Below are 19,875 nucleotides of genomic sequence, written 5' to 3'. Positions count from 1 at the left end.
TTGTAAATGCAATGGATCATTGTTATCTGCTTGTGTTGTCTGTGTTGTGTTCTATATTTCCACCATTATCGTGAGCTTGCAATTTCAACAATGGAAATTTCAAAAATTGATTGTGCGATTTTGATTTTTTCGAATCTACAACTTCCCGATCTTAACCAGAAGCTCTAATACCATGATAGTTTTCTATGTAATTGCGGAATTAACTGATATATAACAGAGAATTAAAGAGAAATGAAGAACAATTTAACCTAATCTAACATTCTGATTGAGAGAAGAAGCTTCATCGTTTTATTTCTTCAACTGAATGCAAAATTACATGACAATGTATATTTATATAGCTGTAAACCGACTCCAGTTGTCAACTAACTGCTCAACTACTGTGCTTAATAACCAGCTTAACTAATACTCTAACTTCCATTATTTAGCTACGCTATCTCTTATTTTTGTAATCGAGAAATTTTTGTAAGTTATTATTGATGCGCGGTTTGAAACTTTTGGATAATGGGCCTTCCACCATATACGTTGCAACCTTTCTTTTAGGTTCTTTTTTAATTGTTTTTTTTCTCCCTTTTTTTTTTCTTTTTTTCAATGAAGACTAGGTAACAATATTTTTCTTCTGTTTGAAAAAGGTATGTCACACATCTATGGTTTCCAATGGATGTAGCTTCAACTCTACCATTTCAAACCATATACCGGATCATCACTGGGAAAACGAGCCGAGCACAAGTCTTTGGCTTCCTCAACTTGCTAAGACTCTGGCGATTGCGTCGTGTTAGTAAATTCTTCTCAAGGTATCTATTTATTGTTGAGATTATAATTAAGTACATAAAAATATTCTTTTTCTAACAACTGAAGCTTTCAGATTATATGATCACATGTTTTAACAAATGCTCCGAATCAAAGTTGAACTCCACCATTCAATTATGTTCCATAAATATCATCACTTAACATCACTTAACTTTTAAGTTAGACATTATATTGATCAACTAATCCCTTCCCCTTCCTTCCAGGTTGGAGAAGGACACTCGATTCAGCTACTTCTGGACAAGATACTGTAAACTTATTTGTGTAAATACTTGTCCTCTAAGCTCTATACATTACATTGATTAGTTTTACCTGATCATATATATAATAGAGTTTAAGTTTTATGTATTGACAATATAAAATTATTTACTCAACTAGATTAATTATAAGGTAATTATATACCAATTGGTATAGTAAAAATTGGTAACTTAATAGAATGTTAACTAACTTGCTTTGAGAAATATAGTGATGCTGTAAAATAGATTAATATTTTTAGTGTATATAACTAAAAATCTGAATTTAAGTTAGACTATCTGTATAATAAATTTTTTAAACCACATCATGTCACTTTTACTAGTTACAACAAGTAAACGTCTTATTTTCAAGATTACAAACTCCACATTTTAAGAAAAAATATTCACTCTGATTGTGTATAAAACTTAAACTCATAAATAGTATTTCGTATTTCGATAATTGTGAATGTGCAAAAATCTTTACACGGATTATGTATATAACTCAAATTCATATAATACAGGCATATGACTATGTATGTTAATTCTTTAAGTGGTATTGATCTTCATATATATGGCTACAGGTTGTGTTATTTGCAGTGCATTCAGCTGGATGTTTCTATTATTGGCTAGCAACACGTTATCATAATTCAGAATCTACTTGGCTAGGAGCAAATATGCCTGATTTCAAAACAAGAAGTATCTGGGTAGGATACACTTATTCCATGTATTGGTCTATCGTCACTGTCACAACAGTCGGCTATGGCGATCTTCATGCGGTTAATACGGAAGAAAAGATATTCACCATATTTTACATGCTTTTCAACATTGGACTTACTGCTTACTTAATTGGCAACATGACTAACCTTATTGTCCACACCGCTGTCCGAACCTTCGCCATGGTACGTACAATATATGTTTCAATTTATGCAGCTTGTTCGGATTTCGAGAGTCAAATTATTTAATTTTGATCGTGAACCCGGTCATGGGATCTTTAAGTTTTATTTTGAAATAAAATTTATAAATTCGGAAACTACGTAAAAAATACTAGTATAAGCCACAATAACTAATAATTCAAAATATTTAAAAGAAGTATGAAAAAAGTTGTGAAAAAAAAATTGTCCAAGAACTGTCTGACTCCCAAGATAGGTCAATCCTCATATAAATTCGGATGGAGAGAGTAATAAATACAGACAACTTAGTTAACTATACCTTGTTTTTATTGTTTTCTTACTAGACGTGAAAAGAACTAAAACGATAGTTAAAATGGGATGGAAGGAGTATCCATTATGGAATTAAAGACGTAACATGATTAAGACCATTAAATTGTGTGACCATCTCATTAGAGGGCGTCACGTGCTTCTGCTTCTTTTTCATGGGCCAGACACGTTACAAAAATGATTATGAGTGGAGGTGAGAATTGAATTTTGCGCCTCTGCGTACTCTAATACATGTTTTGAGTTTTTAGATCATGAGACCGTTGCACAATTTAACAAAGACTAAGATTTAAAGAGTACTTTTAGTCTGCTACACATACATACCTTTAGTTTAAGATCACGAAATTCAAAAGGTTTTTTCATGATATTTTTAGACTTTGTGCCCAGTTAAACTAAGACACGCAAAATGAAACATTATGGATTTAATGACTTGATTTGATGATTAATTAGTTGTGAATTCATGCAGAGGGATGCAATCAATGAAATCTTGAGGTATGCACAGAAGAATAGACTTCCGGAAGGACTAAAAGAGCAAATGCTGGCACATTTAACACTGAAATTCAAGACAGCAGAACTACAACAAGAACAAGTTTTAGAAAACTTACCAAAGGCTATAAGATCTAGCATTTCACAGCAGCTCTTTCGTACAACCTTAGAAAATACCAACCTTTTCAAAGGAGTCTCCGAAGATTTTATTGTCCAGTTGGTAATGTTTTCATCCCTCCCGTTTAATTCAGTTTATATGACGGTGTTTGATCGGATACAGAGTTTAAAAAAAAAAAAGGACTTGCGACATCTGTAGTCTAAAACATGTCTTAGACACTTATGTGTTTATAAATCATTTGATTAAGGGTAAAATAGAAAGCTTAAAATTAAATTGTTTCTAAACATAGAAAAATGTCATTTTTTTTTGACAAATTAAAATGAAAAACTTGTCACTTAAAATGAGACAGTGGAATTATTAACAACGAGAAGAGGGCATGTTTGTAGTATTTCCTCTGTCCTAATTTATTTGGCCGTATTCGGATTTTGAGAGAGAAACAATTTTATCTTTAGTACCGGTTTTTTTATATGTCTTTTAAATATTTTAAATTATTAATTATTGTGATTTATAGTTCTTTTTATGTAGTTTGCAACTATGGAAATTTCATCTCAAAAAACTTAAAGATATTATATCTGAATTGATCACAATCAAAATTAAAAAGGTTGACTCTCGAAATACGAATTGTCACATAAATTGGGGGAGATGGAGTAGTAATTATCACACTACTATAAGCTTTTGAGAAAAATAAAGCAAAACTACAAACCACCAGCGTTTGTTTCTTCAATAGGCATATGTAAATTGAATTGCTTTCATATATACCTGCATAATCTAATAAACATTTGCTTGATAATGTATGGAAGAAATTTAAATATCGAGCACGATGGTGTTATCAATTAATTAATACTAGCTATTTCTAACTACCTGGAAACAAATAGCAATCGTGTTGTTCTTATTTTAAACTTCAACTACTTCCACAGAACTAATTAAGCAGTGTACTTCCTCTTTTAATATATACTACAGGTATCAGAAATAAAAGCAGAATATTTTCCACCAAAAGTGGATATCGTCATTCAAAATGAGATACCAACAGATTTCTACATTATCGTATCTGGGGCCGTGGTACGTATCATTTCGCTTACCTAGTCAATTTTTAATTTTCTCTTGGTATATATAGACACAGTTTATTAAAATAAACAATAGAATTAGCTATGAATTAGCGATGCATTTTACTATTTAGCTACACAATTTGCCTGTCGCTAATTTCAGTTTTCTAGTATTGATACTAACTTGGGGTACTTAATAATTAACTGACCACTGCAGGATGTTGTAACTTACAAGAACGGAACGGAACAGGTCTGTATTCATCTCACTTCTCTTTTCTAAGGATTTATTAACATTATAAAGATACAAAATTTGCATAAAATCTAATTATGAAGAGAGTGAAATTAAAACCATCTTTTATGTTATACTAACATAGGACCTAAGTTGCTAGACTCTCAAAAAGTGTTGCAGTATTTGTGTCGGATCCTTAAAAAAAGTACTTTTAAAGGATCCGACACGCATCCGATAACATTTTTTAAGAGCCCGAGCAACATACTTTAGGACAGCTAAACAAGCTTACATCAATTTATTCAAAGGGATTAAAAAAATGGAATGTCACAACTGAGATTTGAACGTGTGACCTAAAATAATTTTTGAAACAATTTACCACTATACTAGAATGTAGAATCTTCCCTATGTCAAGAGAATTCAACCGTGCATATACGATTCAAAAAGTAGTTTGTACTCTATTAACACAGTAACATTTCATTGACTAAGGAAATGTTAGAATATTATGTAAATATTTAGTTACCATCTTTATTGATGTAAATATATTAGAAGAATATTCTAGGCCATCATGTAAATATATTAGAAGAATATTTAGTTACCATTATGGTTAGGTGAGTTACCTTCATTATAGCTTAGGATCTTTGTATATATACATATGATGACAAAGATTAATGCAAGCAGATTATTACCTTCTTACATGGTATCAGACTAGGTCACCATTCTGCTCCTCTCTCTTCCTCCGTCTCTGCGTCAACATCATCATCTTTCTCCTACAATCAGCCACCATGACTGATTCCTCCTCATCTGACTCCACCAAGTCCTTCTTCCACCCAGCTTTGGCTGTCTCCAACATCAAAAATCACATATCCATTACTCTTGAGATGGAAAACGTCCAATATGGGACATGAGCGGAACTCTTCAAAATCCACGCCAAGTCCCACAGAGTCCACCATATCATTCCACCGGAGTCCGGGAAAGAAAAGGTGCCCAAAACCGATGCTGAAAAAGAGTTATGGTAGACTCTTGATGCCACGGTTCTTCAATGGATTTATGCTACCATCTCTACTGACCTATTGCATACTATCCTGGAACCCGACTCCACGGCCATGGAAGCTTGGAATAGGTTGCGTGACATATTCCAAGACAACAAAAATTCTCGAGCCGTCACTTGAGCATGAATTTTCTCACACTAATATGGAGGATTTTCCTAATGCTTCCACGTATTGCCAACGACTCAAGATTCTAGCCGATCAATTCAAGAACGTCGGTGCTCCAGTCTCCAACAACCGCCTCGTCCTTCAAATGGTAGCCGGACTCACCGACGCCTATAAGGGGGTGGGTACACTCATCCGTCAAAGCAATCCTCTTCCTCTCTTCGATCAAGCCCGTTCCATGCTCTTTCTTGAAAAAACATGCTTCAACAAATAGTTTTCCACGGGATCCGCTAATGCCAGGATTGCTCGGGATTGCGACGATAATCCCTCTTCTGGAAATAACCACCCAAACTGTCAGAATAACAGTGGTAAAAGGCATCAAAATCACAGAAACAACGGTGGAAAGAACCGTGGCAGAGGCGGTGGCAATAGGGGCAGCAACAACCAAAACAGTGGTGGTTTTGGTGGTGGACGCGGTAGCTAGCAGCAGCACACCACGACTAGCAGCAATAGTGGCAGCAGCCTTGGATGGGGAATACACAACAATGGCAGTGGCCTTACATGCCGTGGCCTGTGACTCCTTGTCCTTATCCAACTACTCTACGGCCACGGACCAACACTCAACAGAGGCAGGCTGGCATACTTGGGCCACGTCCACCACAAGCTTACTCTACCGACGTTCAACCCACTCTAACCGATATCGAGGCAGCGATGCACACACTTGGGCTCACTCCTCCTGATGCAAATTGGTACATGGATACCACAGCCACTTCTTATATGACACATGTGCAAGGTAACCTCTCGTCTTATTTTAATTTGAGCGATAACCGTGGTATCATTGTCCGAAATGGTCATTCAATTCCAATTCGTGGTTATGGTCATACCAACTTAGCTCCCCCCAACCCACCTTTAGCCTTAAAAATGTTCTTCATGCCCCTAATCTTATCAAGAGCCTAGTGTCAGTTCGAAAATTCACCATAGATAACTCAGTTTCTGTTGAATTTGATCCTTTTGATTTTTCTGTGAAGGATTACCGGACGGGGATGCGTCTAATGAGATGTGATAGTCGAGGCGAGCTTTATCTCATCACCACCACACCACTATCGTCTTTTGCAGCTTTAACTTCATCTATGTGGCATGATCGCTTGGGTCATCCGAGAGCACCTATTTTAGACTTCCTTAGGCAAAATAAATTTATTAAATGTAATGGACCGATTAAGTCTCATGTTTGTCATTCCCGCACTCTTGGAAAACAGATTAAATTTCCATTTGTTGCATCTCATTCACAAACATGTATGCCATTTTATATTATCCATAGTGATCTTTGGACATCTCCCGTTTTGAGCTCTTCGGGCCATAAATATTATATTTTGTTCTTGGATGATTACTCTAATATTTTGTGGACATTTTCCTTATCAACTAAGTCTCAAACGTTACCCACTTTCTTAGTCTTTCAAAATTTCATTCGCACTCAATTTGAACGAGAAATAAAGAACATTCAATGTGATAATGGTAGAGAATTTGATAACGGTCCATTCTGGGAGTTTTGTAAATCTAATGGCTTGTCTTTTCGCCTTTCCTGTCCTCATACCTCATCACAAAATGGAAAGGCCGAAAGAAAAATTCGAACAATAAACAACATGGTTCGTACTTTACTCACTCATGCGTTTTTACCTCCTTCTTTTTGGCATCATGCATTACAAATGGCCATCTACCTCCTCAACATTCTTCCTCATAAAGGATTGGCCTATCAATCTCATCTCAAATTACTCTATCACAAAGACCCATCCTATTCTCATCTTCGGGTGTTCGGTTGCCTATGTTACCCCGTATTCCCATCTAATACCATTAACAAGCTTCAAGCCCGTTCCACCCCATGTGTGTTCTTAGGCTATCCATCCCATCATCGTGGTTACAAATGTTATGATTTATCATCCAAGAAAATCATCATAAGTCGTCATGTCATTGATACACTCAAATTACACCTATTAATGGCGTAAAGCGGACGTTGTCAAATATAGTGACCCAAACAAGGTTAGGGTCGAATCCCACATGGAATATGGAGAGAAAAAGGTACTAATTATTTATGTAACTAATCTCTAGAAACTTTAATTTTATTCCGAATGGTATAGAGAAGAGATTTGGTTTGTATTTGCTATTTTGAAGTATTTGGAATTTGTTTGGATTGGGAGAACCAAAGTTGTGTCCCCACGGTGATTAGATGTTATGCTATGGGTATCAATATGATATATTTCTAATGGGTCGGGGTTTTGTATGCACTTCATCTCTAATGCACTTTCTAATATTTTCCAATAGTGAAAAAATATTTCTTTTCATGATTTTCCCAAATGTAGAAAAGTTGTAAGTAAGATTGATTAAATATGCCAAGTAGAACTCATCTTATCCCTAAGTGAGTTCATTAAACGAGGGTTAGCGCCCCGAGTCCTTGTTATATTATTCCAAATCATACCCTAGTTCATCTTTTCAAATAAACTAGGGTTTGTGCATAAGCAAGTGTTTCGAACCACTAACGAACAATGAATGCGAGAAATAATAAAACACATCACAACCCATTACATAACACCCATCATTTGGGTGCACAACTTGATTAAAGAAACTACTCACACATGATGGTCTCAAAAGTAGTAAGCAATAAATGAGACATAAAGCTTACAAAGTGTGATAAAGATGATGAAAAATGAAATCTTGTTGTCTTCACTAAGCTCCAAAAGTGGAGTAATCAATTCTCACCCACCAATAGAAATTTGTTCACGTGCATAAAATGAAAATTGGCTGCTAAAAATGACCTAAAATGTTCTTTAAATAGGCTCCAAAAAACGCACAGCAGCGACTGACAAAATTCCCCCATAGCAAGATCGACAGACCGTCGATCGTTCGATGATCCGTCAATTCCTCCGTCCTTTGTATCTTCAGCAATGTGATCCATTCGACGGTGTCGTCGACCAGTTCGACACTCCGTCCAGTATTCCGTCTTTCTCTCTTCTTGTTGACAGATCTTGAATGATGACACCAACGACGAAGCGTCGATCAGTTCGATGCTTCGTCGATGTCTCCGTCCTTTGTCTTCTTCAACTAATGTCATCACTGAAAAATAGAGCTTATCAACGCTTCGAAGGACGGTCCGTCGGCTAATCGACGGGACGACGATTCTTCATTTCTGGCCAATTTTTCCTTTGTTCTTTGTTTTTGCTTTTGGGACATTATTTTCCTAAAACACAACAAAACATATTAACAAGAACCAGACTTAATTGCAAACAACCAAAATTCATAGTAAAAAGGCGTCGAATGTGCCACAAATCTGCAGCACATCAACACCCCCAACTTAGGATCTTTGCTTATCCTCAAACAAGTCAGACAAAACAACTACAAACTAAAACCACAACTATGCTAAAAATAAAGTAAAAGTGACTACAATGGTGCTTGCTCATCACTACCGGCATGTGCATTTTTCAAATTAACTCCCTCTTTCCTCATTCCCAAACAGGGTTCTTTCATAATAACTTATTAGAATTGACTATGACGCTTCAATCAATGACATCACATTATTAGAAGCATTTATGCGTGCGAGTATTCACCATTATGCCCTCACTTAGATTAGAGAATGTCCCACGCACAATTTTACAATAAGAATCGGGACAAGGATGGATGAGAATAGAAAGCACTCGCACTCACAAAGAAGTTCATGATTTACAAGTGCAGATACCATATGCTTGCCTTTAATTTCAATGCCTAACTCTTTCGGATGGTTCAGTTGTGATCACTATAAGACTTGTTCTTAGGTTGTAATGTAGGCTCGGGACGGGTAGGATACTCATTTGGGAATTAGTGACTCATCCTCTTCGACACTACAGATTTTGACCTTTCTTCTCATGCCCATTCTTCAACTCATGACTAAGATGTAATTTTACTCTTACTAGAATTTACAATATTTTTATGAGATAATATTATTATTCTTTTTTTTAAAAAAACTTTTCTCAAATTTGATCCGTTATCACATCTAGTTCTCGACTATGTAACTCACACACCCCCCATCTTTAGGCTTTTGGCCTTTACTTCACACATATACCACCCCCAGCTTAGGCGATTTGCCTCTTTTCTCTAGTAGTGTCAAGGAGGGAACGAGTGCAAAGATGGAATGAATTCATGAAGCAGGGAAAAGGTTTGTTACGACTAATCAAGAGAAAAAGTCAAAGGCTCAATGTGGGAACTTAGTGATATTCATATAGAACGGGTTTTGGGATTTTTAAGATTAATGTGAATATTAATAAGGAAAGCCTATGATCACTTCACAACCAACTATCCTAAGCAATATAGCACAACCTACCAGGCAAGTTTTAGGTCCACATATGCTAACAATGAACACAAAAAGTTCTCACACTCACAATGGCATAAGGATTTGAACACTCAATTCATACACACTCTAATATCTATGATGTCACAAAAAAGAACCATACATGTCAATTCATTACAACTTAAGATACTCAATAAACTTTCGGAGGGGTCAATTTCAAATCAATCTATTTTCAAGTTCATAAATATTCTTTTTTCATTCAAAATTCATGCCATAAGTTCAAAATGCAACAACCATGAAAGTCACAATTACTTTAAACAAGATTTAACATATATATACACTACAAAGTACATCAGGTTACCCCACCCCCAACAAAAAGAGGATGCATTGTCCCCAATGCATCAAAAATCATACCATCACCCGTGGTGGAGGGGCCGACCTGAGATGCTCTAATCCTGCTGTTGTTGCTGAGGTGTCTCCTCCGCAGTAGTGCGAATAGGAGCCCTCTCTACTGCTGGCTTAGTGGACTGAAGAGGTGGAGCTGACTGGCCCTATGGCTACAGGTCCTGAGGAGCTATTGTAATCGGCCTGACTGGTGTTGGGATAGCACTAGTGCTGGAAGATGCGCCGGTGAACCTCATGTCCAGGCGCGACTATCGAATATAGTCCTAAAGCTCGGGGTGTTCATCCTCATTATCCTCTTCCTCATCCTCATCATCAGCCAATGTGTCAGGCCTCTTTCTCTTGCGACTTTCCCTATGCTCATCCTCACTCACCAAGTCAACTGCTCTGATCAAATCTGAAATGCTGGCGACCGGTGCAGGTGGTGTCGGGTCATCCACAATAACCTGCTCTCTTTTCCGAAGGGCCATAATCTCATCTTGGAGCTGGTCAAGCTTGGTCTTCAAATCTCCCGAAGTACCACACTCACTCTTCTTCTCAATAGTGATTATCCGCATCTCTAAACTGTCAAGTCGCGTATTTACCCTAGCGTGATGCCTCTCCATAGCCTCCTGAAGAGGCTCCAACTCTGGTGCAATCTCTTTCCGGACAAACCTACCCAATTGTTGTAATATCTGGGACACCTGCTGATCCGCACGCTCTGCCCTGATGGCAAACTCTCTGAAGTTGGCTCTGTTGAGGACAAAGAGATCCTCGCAAGCCGATGCTGCGACTGACGGAGGAATAGGAGATGAAGATGGGACAGCAAGCCGAGGTGGTGCCTCTGAAGAAGGGGTAGCATCAGCTACAGATGGTGTGGAGGCCTTTATTGTGGACAGTCTTTCCGTGCCTATATCAACTGTGCCCTGTGGTACTGAATCCATAACATGTTCAGTCTGATCATCCATGAGATCTAGCAATGAAGTACTGGTGGCCTGAGATGTATGGAGGGTCTCATCCCTGCTCCGTGTGATGTCACACACCTTTGTTGCGGGGCGAGTAGCTGCAAATGTATCAACATGCCTCACCTGGGCCAACCTACACAACTACGTGATAAGGCACGGGAATATCAAGGTTGTCGCCTCCTGTGGTATGCTTGCCTGAATGGCTCTACTGATCAGATCACCCAAGTTCATTGGGTACCTAGATAGCATGGTAGCCACAACCACTGCTTTTTCCGGCGTGACAATGTTATCTGCTCCCGTGGGCAGGACCCGATATATGACGAAATTCCACCAAAATTTAGCTTCCAAGCTGATATCCACCTTATGTATTTTGGCAGCCAAGTTTCTCACCCATGGGGCCTGGTCCGCCAGCCCTCTATCCATCATCATCGCAAACCATTCCCTTACAGATTACTCAGCCCTTCTTTCAAACTTATCAGCATATTCCACTGTGGTTGGTGCCATGAAGTCATCACCAAAATAAAACCTGTTGATTGTGCGGGCTGAGATGTCAACATGGACACCCCGAACATACACTATGTCTAATGAAGGAGCGGCTCTCAAAGCTCTCTTGTTCTTGTGTCGCTGCTCTAGCATCACTCTGTAAGCGGCATAGAATTCCCGAACCATGGTCGGGCAATAATCCCCTGGAGGCTGTGTGAATACCCCAAGCTGATAGTGCTAGATGATATCAGTAATACGAGGGTCGCTCTCTAAGCCGCTCATACTGATTTGTTCTTCTTCTTGAATATTTCTCCTCGAATTACCCCCGCTGACTGTAGTGGCCCCTTTTATATAGTACTTTCGGCACCCCTCATAGGGGAATCGGATTGCAACTACCTCCATCTTTTGCAGTCGCAGCTGCTCTTGTTCCTCATCTGAATTTCGCTCAGGAGCTGCTAGTTGCTCTGTTGCTGCCTTGCTAGAATCAGCGGATATGGAGGATGAAGCCCCCTCTGCAGACTGGGAGGAGAGTAAGGTGGGTGATTCTGCTCGGGGAATAGTGGCCTGTGCCCTCAATCTAGTCGTTGGGACCACCGCTTGACGTTCAGAGTCGAGGGTTCATCCCTAAGAGTAAGGTTTGTTTGTCCCCCACCTCGACCTTTTCTGGGACTACCACCCCGCTTGACTGGATTCTTTGGAGGCATACCTGCGAAAAGAACACCCTTCGTTGTTAAGACAACCCATAGAAATATAACAGAATCAGAAAAAAGTGCAAAACATGCGATAACGTTAAAGCTGCCAGCGGTCCGTCGATTTGCTACAAGAGTCGTCGAACAGATCGACGGAGCGTCCAAGTGTTCGTCGAATTGATCGATGAGTCGTCGATCTCTTGTTAGCCACTGGAATTTTAGACTGAAAGACGGATGGAAAGACGCCCCGTCGATTGATTCGACGGGCCGTCGAGTCCACCGTTGAGGTTGTTTTGGTTAAGATTTCTAAGAGGACTCATTCGACGTTAAGTAGGACGATCCGTCGAATGAATCGACGGGCCGTCGAACTGAGCGTCGAATGAGTTCGCAGGCTAATGCTAACAGATTCAATACATTCCTTTGGTCGTGGTGCAAATCTTCACGTAGCTTGGGGTTACTCAGACTTCACCCCACGTTGGCTTGTCTTAGAATAGGGAAAACAATTGGCGGGCAAAACAACTCTGTGGTCGTAATGCCCTCCAAGCCATCGTTACACACAACGCCACAACAACAACAACAACAAGAAGCCCAGTATAATCCCACCATGTGGGGTCTGGGGAGGGTACAGTGTACGCAGACCTAACCCCCACCTTGAAAGGTAGGGCGGCTGTTTCAAAAAGACCCTCGGCTCAAGTTACACACAACGCCACACTTTGTCATTTCATCCAACAGGTGGCGGGAAAAACAACAACAATCTCATGAATGAGGTGTGTTTGTCGTAATGCCCTCCGACTCGGCTAAAGATCAATGACCCAACATCCATAAACAAACCACCCCCAGTAAAAAACAAATAAGCATCCCAGGCGAAATAATAGAAAAAAAACATAGAGCAATTGGAAGGCAAGCAAAAATAATCAAAACAAGCCATGGAATGCGAGCGAACAACTAGCAAAAACAAGGGAGAAAATAATCCACGAACTCACATACCTTTAAATGGAAAGAATATGATTTCATCCCTTAAGGAAGGAAAAACAGTCGAAGAAGCACTACTAGGGTGACACACACACAGAGGGACAGAGTAATAGGGCAGGAGGGGAGTGGTGGTTGTGGGGTGGTAAAGAGAGGGGGACGTGGGTAACGGTTATGGTAGAGGAAGAGGTGGGGAGAGAGAGAGAGATAGAAATGTAAAAGAAAAGAATGAGGAAAGAGAGAAATGGTTCGGGTGATATACTACTGATCTGAACTGACATGTCAAAAGGACGGAGCATCGATTGGTTCGACGCTCCGTCGAGTGAAAATACCCCCACTGACTGTCGATCAGTTCGACGGAGCGTCAAACCTGTTGTCGAACTTCCATTATTTCCAGTGACAAATCTTTCAGGTGGTCCACTCCGACAGTGCAATCGACGGCTCGTCGATCAGATCAACGTTCCCATCGAATGTATCGTGTAACTGCTTTCCTGGCAATTTCTGGGTTCAACACTTAGGTTGCTCAACACATAAACAAACATCAACACAACACAACAACAAAAATCAACGAAATGGAAAAACATATTGCGAAAATGACCATGCGCTGCCTCCCAAAAAGTATTTCTTTTCATGATTTTCACAAATGTATAAAAGTTGTAAGTAAGATCGATTAAATATGCCAAGTAGAACTCATCTTATCCCTAAGTGAGTTCATTAAACGAGGGTTAGCGCCCCGAGTCCTTGTTATATTATTCCAAATCATACCCTAGTTCATCTTTCCAAATAAACTAGGGTTTGTGCATAAGTATGTGTTTGCAACCACTAATGAACAATGAATGCGAGAAATAATAAAACACATCACAACCCATTATATATATATATATATATATATATATATATATATACACACACACAATGTTAGACACCCATCATTTGGGTGCACAACTTGATTAAAGAAACTACTCACACATGATGGTCTCAAAAGTAGTAAGCAATAAATGAGACATAAAACTTACAAAGTGTGATAAAGATGATGAAAAATGGAATTTTGTTGTCTTCACTAAGCTCCAAAAGTGGAGTAATCAATGCTCACCCACCAATGGAACTTTGTTCACGTGCATAAAATGAAAATTGGCTGCTAAAAATGACCTAAAATGTTCTTTAAATAGGCTCCAAAAAACGCACAGCAGCAACTGACAAAATTGCCCCTGATAGCAAGATCAACGGACCATCGATCGTTCGACAATCTATCGATTCCTCCGTCCTTTGTATCTTCAGCAATGTGATCCATTCGACGGTGCCATCGACCAGTTCGACGCTCCGTCGCGTATTCCGTCTTTCTCTCTTCTTGTTGACAGATCTTGATTGACGACACAAACGACGAATCGTCGATCAGTTCGTCGCTTCGTCGATGTCTCCGTCCTTTGTCGTCTTCAACTAATGTCATCACTGGAAAATCGAGCTTATCGAAGCTTCGAAGGATGGTCCATCGGCTGATCGACGGGACGTCGATTCTTCATTTTTGGCCAATTTTTCCTTTGTTCTTTGTTTTTGGGCCATTGTTTTCCTAAAACACAACAAAACATATTAAAAAGAACCAGACTTACTTGAAAACAACCAAAATTCATAGTAAAAAGGCGTCGAATGTACCACAAATACGCGACACATCAGTCGTGTTCGATGAAACCCAATTTCCTTTTGCTAAGCTACATACTCCCTTAGATCGTCACCATTATGATTTTCTGGATGATAGACCCTCTCCTTACGTAATCCACCATTTAGCCTCACAAAACAACCCACCTTTCAGCGACCATACTCCGCTGCCCACTGGTCCTAGCAGCCCATCACCCACGGCCACATCTACCTCACCCTCAGCTGCTACCGCCAGCCCCCGTCCGCCACAATCCACTGTCCTCTCCCAGTCCAAACACCGATCACTAGGAGTCAACATGGTATTGTCAGGCCTAACCCAAAATACAACTTCATCACTCATGCGTCCAAAACTCCCCTTTCTTGTAACCTTGTGTCTGCCTTACGTGACCCGAATTGGAAAATGGCTATGGAAGATGAATATAAGGCTCTTATTAAAAATAAGACGTGAGAGTTAGTGCCTCTCCCACCTAATGTGCATGTTATTCGGTCTATGTGGATTTTTAGACATAAAGAACACTCTGACGATTCCTTTGAGAAGCATAAAGCCCGACTTGTAGGTGATGGCAAAACTCAACAAGTTGGCGTGGATTGTGGTGATGCTTTTAGCCCAGTGGTGAAACCGGCGACCACCCGCACTGTTCTCAGTCTAGCTCTCTCTAATGCTTGGCCTATTCACCAACTTGATGTAAAACATGCATTCTTACATGGTGAACTCGAGGAAACTGTCTACATGCATCAACCCGTGGGTTTCTGAGACCCTACACATCCTGACTATGTCTGCTTACTAAAGAAGTCCTTATATGGCCTTAAGCAAGCTCTCCGGGCCTAGTATAAATGATTTGCTAACTATGTTTCTAGTATTGGTTTCACTCACACCAAGTCTGATCATTCTCTGTTCATCTACCGAACAGGTATTGATATGGCGTATCTTCTTTTATATATGGATGATATCGTCTTAACTACCTCCTCTGATGATCTTCGCAAGTCTATCATGACACTTCTCAACTCTGAATTTGCTATGAAGGATTTGGGACTACTCAGTTATTTCTTGGGAATAGCAGTTACTCATCATGCAGGTGGTTTATTTTTATTTCAAAAGAAGTACGCCGAAGAGATCATAGAACGAGCTAGCATGTCGTCTTGTAGGCCAAGTGCCACACCAGTTGACACCAAACTGAAGTTAAGTGCCACCTCTACCTCGCCATTTAAGGATCCTTCACTTTATCACAGCCTGGCAGGTGCACTGCAATATCTCACGTTCACGAGACCAGACATTTCGTATGCTGTGCAACAGATTTGTCTATTCATGCATAACCCGATGGAAGTCCACATGAATGCTCTCAAACGTATTGTGCGCTATATTAAGGGCACCCTTAATCATGGCTTGCATCTTTATCCATCTAAACCCACCACTCACATTTCGTATACGAATGTAGATTGGGGTGGTTGTTCGGATACCAGGCGTTCGACTTCTGGTTATTGTGTTTTTCTTGGTAATAATCTCATTTCTTGGTCCGCCAAGCTGCAGGCCACCATGTCTCGATCTAGTGCGGAGGCCGAATATCGAGGGTAGCCAATGTTGTTGCTGAGTCTTGTTGGCTACTCAATCTGCTTCTAGAACTTCATTGTCCAATACGACAGGCTACGTTGGTACCATAATCGTGTTAGTGCCATATATCTATCTGGCAATCTTGTTCAACATCAACGCACTAAGCATATCAAGATGGATATTCACTTCGTCCGTGAACAAGTTGCTCGTGGTCATGTACGTGGCCTACATGTCCCATCGCGCTATCAGATCGCGGACATATTTACTAAAGGTCTTCCCTTGGTTCTATTTGAATATTTTCGCGACAGTCTAAGCGTCCGCAAACCTCCCGCATCGACTGCGGGGGTGTGTTAGAATATTATGTAAATATTTAGTTACCATCTTTACTGATGTAAATATATTAAAAGAATATTCTAGGTCACCATGTAAATATATTAGAAGAATATTTAGTTACCATTATGGTTAGGTGTATATTTAGTTACCTTCATTATAGCCTAGGATCTTTGTATATATACATATGATGACAAAGATTAATGCAAGCAGATTATTATATTCTTACAGGAAATTCAATTGATCAACCCCCTTGTTTTACATAGCTGCACCCCTGAGCGACAGATATCAAAACGGAACTCTCAGAATAATTGCGAGGCCTTAGATAATTAATTAATTGAGTATGTCTAATAATTCTTCTGATAAAGAACTTTCAATTACTCTTGTTGTTGGCAGTTTCTATCGAAGTTGGGATCTCAACAAATGTTTGGGGAGATAGGTGTGATATTCAATATCCCTCAACCTTTCACAGTGAGAACTAAGAGGCTTTCTCAGGTTGTACGTATTAGTCATCATCATTTCAAGCAACTGGTACAACCCCTTCAAGAAGACGGACAAATAATTCTCACTAATTTTATTCAGGTGCATTTTGTTCCATTTTCCCTTGTATCACTCTGTTTAATTATACTTATGTGTCACACTTGTTGGTCGCTGATCTTAATAGCATTGTATTGTGTTATATATCAGCAACTTAAGGCGTTGAAAAATGAGGAGCTAGCAGAGATGCCCCTAGTATCAGAATTTCTCGATGACTTAATTAGCGAGGTAATTTATTTTCTGTCATTAACTTGCAAAGCCTATTTATGATCAACTTAGATTCATAGAGTACTTAATTTGAGGATATGTTGTTATGTTAGTGAAAGTGTCTTGAATTTGCCTCTAAACTTCATTTAGACATTAAAACGCCTCTAAACTTCACTAAGACATTAAAACTATGACATGTTCTAGTTGAACACCTTAGCGTATGATAAAATGTTCATATTAGATACTCCCGTATCAAATTTTGAAAAAACTTTTGCGCGTGTTTACAATCTCTCATTACGTAGTCTTATAAGATGTATCACCTCCTTTAGTTATATACATCAGCATCAATTTGAACAAGCTTTGGTTTTAAGATTTATTGAGGCTAATTGCGTATAATCAAAGGAGATGACATATTTTAAGTGGTTAACTTATCTACATAATGAGCATCTGAAAACACGCGTAGAAACTTTTCAAAACTTTAGTTGAAAGTGTCTAAGAAATACATTTTCATGTGGTAAGGTACTCAATTAAAACAAGATCATAGTTCAAATGTCTAAATAAAATATACTGATTATGTTTAAGGACCTATCGATGTATTCAGCCAAAAAGTTACAAAGATTTTTATTCTTTGATGGCATAATTAACTTGCACAACGAGCTTAGTTTATAACTGCAACCAATGCAGATGCAGAGTCCGACATACGAAAGCCTCCAATAATTTCAGTTTTCACTTAGAATAACTTTATATGTTGTCTCATTCTCTTAACAGGAAGTCACAGGGAATGAAGCCGGAACACAAGACCATGCCGGTCAAGTCCAACAAGATAATGGTACGCTATATTTTACATTTTATAGCGGGACTTTTATCATTTTTGAACCCCGTATCTAGTCAAACAAAATCTCATAAATTGAAACGGAGGAAGTACCCTATTACTTTGACATGAAAACTCTGCCCAATAGGAAAGTGTGGCCAATGTAGCTCATTGAGTATAGTGTATAATTGGCCCATTGATTGCTGCTATATTGCCCTTTACCTTTTTCTTGACTTATTAAGGAAACTGATGTGCCCTTAACTTTGTATGACTTAAGGAGCATAATACATATGTGATGGAAATTTTCTTCAGAAGTTCTTATGCCAATATTAGGAGTGATTTTAGTAACTTGATGAATTCTAATCAGAGGCGGACCTAGGGGCACTTAAGGGATTCATCTGAATCTAATGAATCTCTTTAATTTCTTCGTGCATTTACTTTTTTATTTTATTTTAAATTCCTTTTAGTGAAAATCTTGATTTTGCACTGATTCTAATATCTCATTTCGCGTGCAGTGATATCCACAACTAGTCCTGCCCTGTCAAAAAAGCCTGCTACAAGGGTGATAATTCACGGATATCATCCGGATCATAAACCTAATAAAGGAGGAAATGGAGGAAAACTAATCCATCTACCTGATTCGGTTGAAAATCTCCTAAGTATAGCAGGTGATGATGAAATCTTGAAAGATTGTAAAATTATTATTGGTTCATTTGAACATAATTTTTTTCCTTTTTCCTCAAAATCTGTTTTTTTTTTTTTTTTTTTTTTTTTTTTTTTTTTTTTTACAAAAAAATAACAATGTCTGGTTACACATTAGAATGATTTTTTGGTTTTAGTTCTTTAAGATGAACGTTTCAAATTTGTGAGAAGAAACTCCCACTCACAAAACCTTAATTATTTTCAAATGAAATGCATGTACAAACACAACTTCAACTTCAAATACTATAGTATTTTCAAATATCACTCCTTTCATGTTCAAACGCCTACTTAATATTTTTGTCAAATCAACAAGAACATTAAAGGAAAGAAATTATGAGAATATTCAGAATTGTGTCTAACTATATAATTTGGTGGATGCAGAAAGTAAGTTTGGGAAAAGAGGAACCACTATTGTCATGAAGGATGGCTCTCAAGTGGAGGATTTGGTAGCTCTACGAGAGGATGATCACTTGTATATTTTTTGAGAGAAAAAAAAAAGGGGGATCTTATATCAATACGAAACAAATGTACTAAAGAAGTACACACAATGTGTGTTGATAAGCCAAATCATGAGATATGCATATGTTGGAGCTGGCAGAAAATATGTTAATGAGATGAACAAAATAGCTTAGCAATTCTGGAAACACAATGGTGTTATCAATTAATTAATAGCTATTTGTAATTATTTTCGCTTAGTTTGACAGGAAAAGTAGTGATTATTTTTATTTATATGGCTTAAGACCAAACTGACCACTTTTTGAAATACACACTAAGGACGTTATCCATCATATTTACACATTTAGGACCAAACAGAATCAAAATTCATACATTAAGTACCATCTTATTCATTTTCTCATTTCTTTCTGCACTAGTATTTCATATATAGCAAAACTTAAGACAACAAAAATATTTTATAATCGGCTGAAGCACACAATCTTGTAAACACCTAGTATTTCCCAAATACGATAATGTCAAAATTTATGCAAATGTTGTAATTTAATTAGCAGCA

The 19,875-nt window shown here is 38.5% G+C and overlaps 1 protein-coding gene across 1 annotated transcript in view; it reads left to right on the top strand.

The window, feature by feature from the left end:
• The window catches only part of LOC132626191 (potassium channel KAT3-like), a 30,151-nt gene extending 10,590 nt beyond the window's left edge, over nt 1–19,561 (top strand). Inside the window, exons 3-13 of the mRNA XM_060340971.1 lie at nt 630–791; nt 1,011–1,068; nt 1,619–1,936; nt 2,718–2,957; nt 3,816–3,914; nt 4,116–4,148; nt 17,006–17,191; nt 17,297–17,374; nt 18,122–18,182; nt 18,680–18,832; nt 19,248–19,561. Of these exons, the coding sequence (XP_060196954.1) occupies nt 630–791; nt 1,011–1,068; nt 1,619–1,936; nt 2,718–2,957; nt 3,816–3,914; nt 4,116–4,148; nt 17,006–17,191; nt 17,297–17,374; nt 18,122–18,182; nt 18,680–18,832; nt 19,248–19,351 (1,492 nt within the window). The 3' untranslated portion in view covers nt 19,352–19,561. The remainder of the gene's footprint in view (nt 1–629; nt 792–1,010; nt 1,069–1,618; nt 1,937–2,717; nt 2,958–3,815; nt 3,915–4,115; nt 4,149–17,005; nt 17,192–17,296; nt 17,375–18,121; nt 18,183–18,679; nt 18,833–19,247) is intronic.
• Nucleotides 19,562–19,875: the final 314 nt, after the last annotated feature.

Source organism: Lycium barbarum, chromosome 2 (genome assembly GCF_019175385.1).
Source record: "Lycium barbarum isolate Lr01 chromosome 2, ASM1917538v2, whole genome shotgun sequence".
NCBI lineage: Eukaryota > Viridiplantae > Streptophyta > Magnoliopsida > Solanales > Solanaceae > Lycium > Lycium barbarum.
This window is presented reverse-complemented; position numbering and strand designations above follow the sequence as displayed.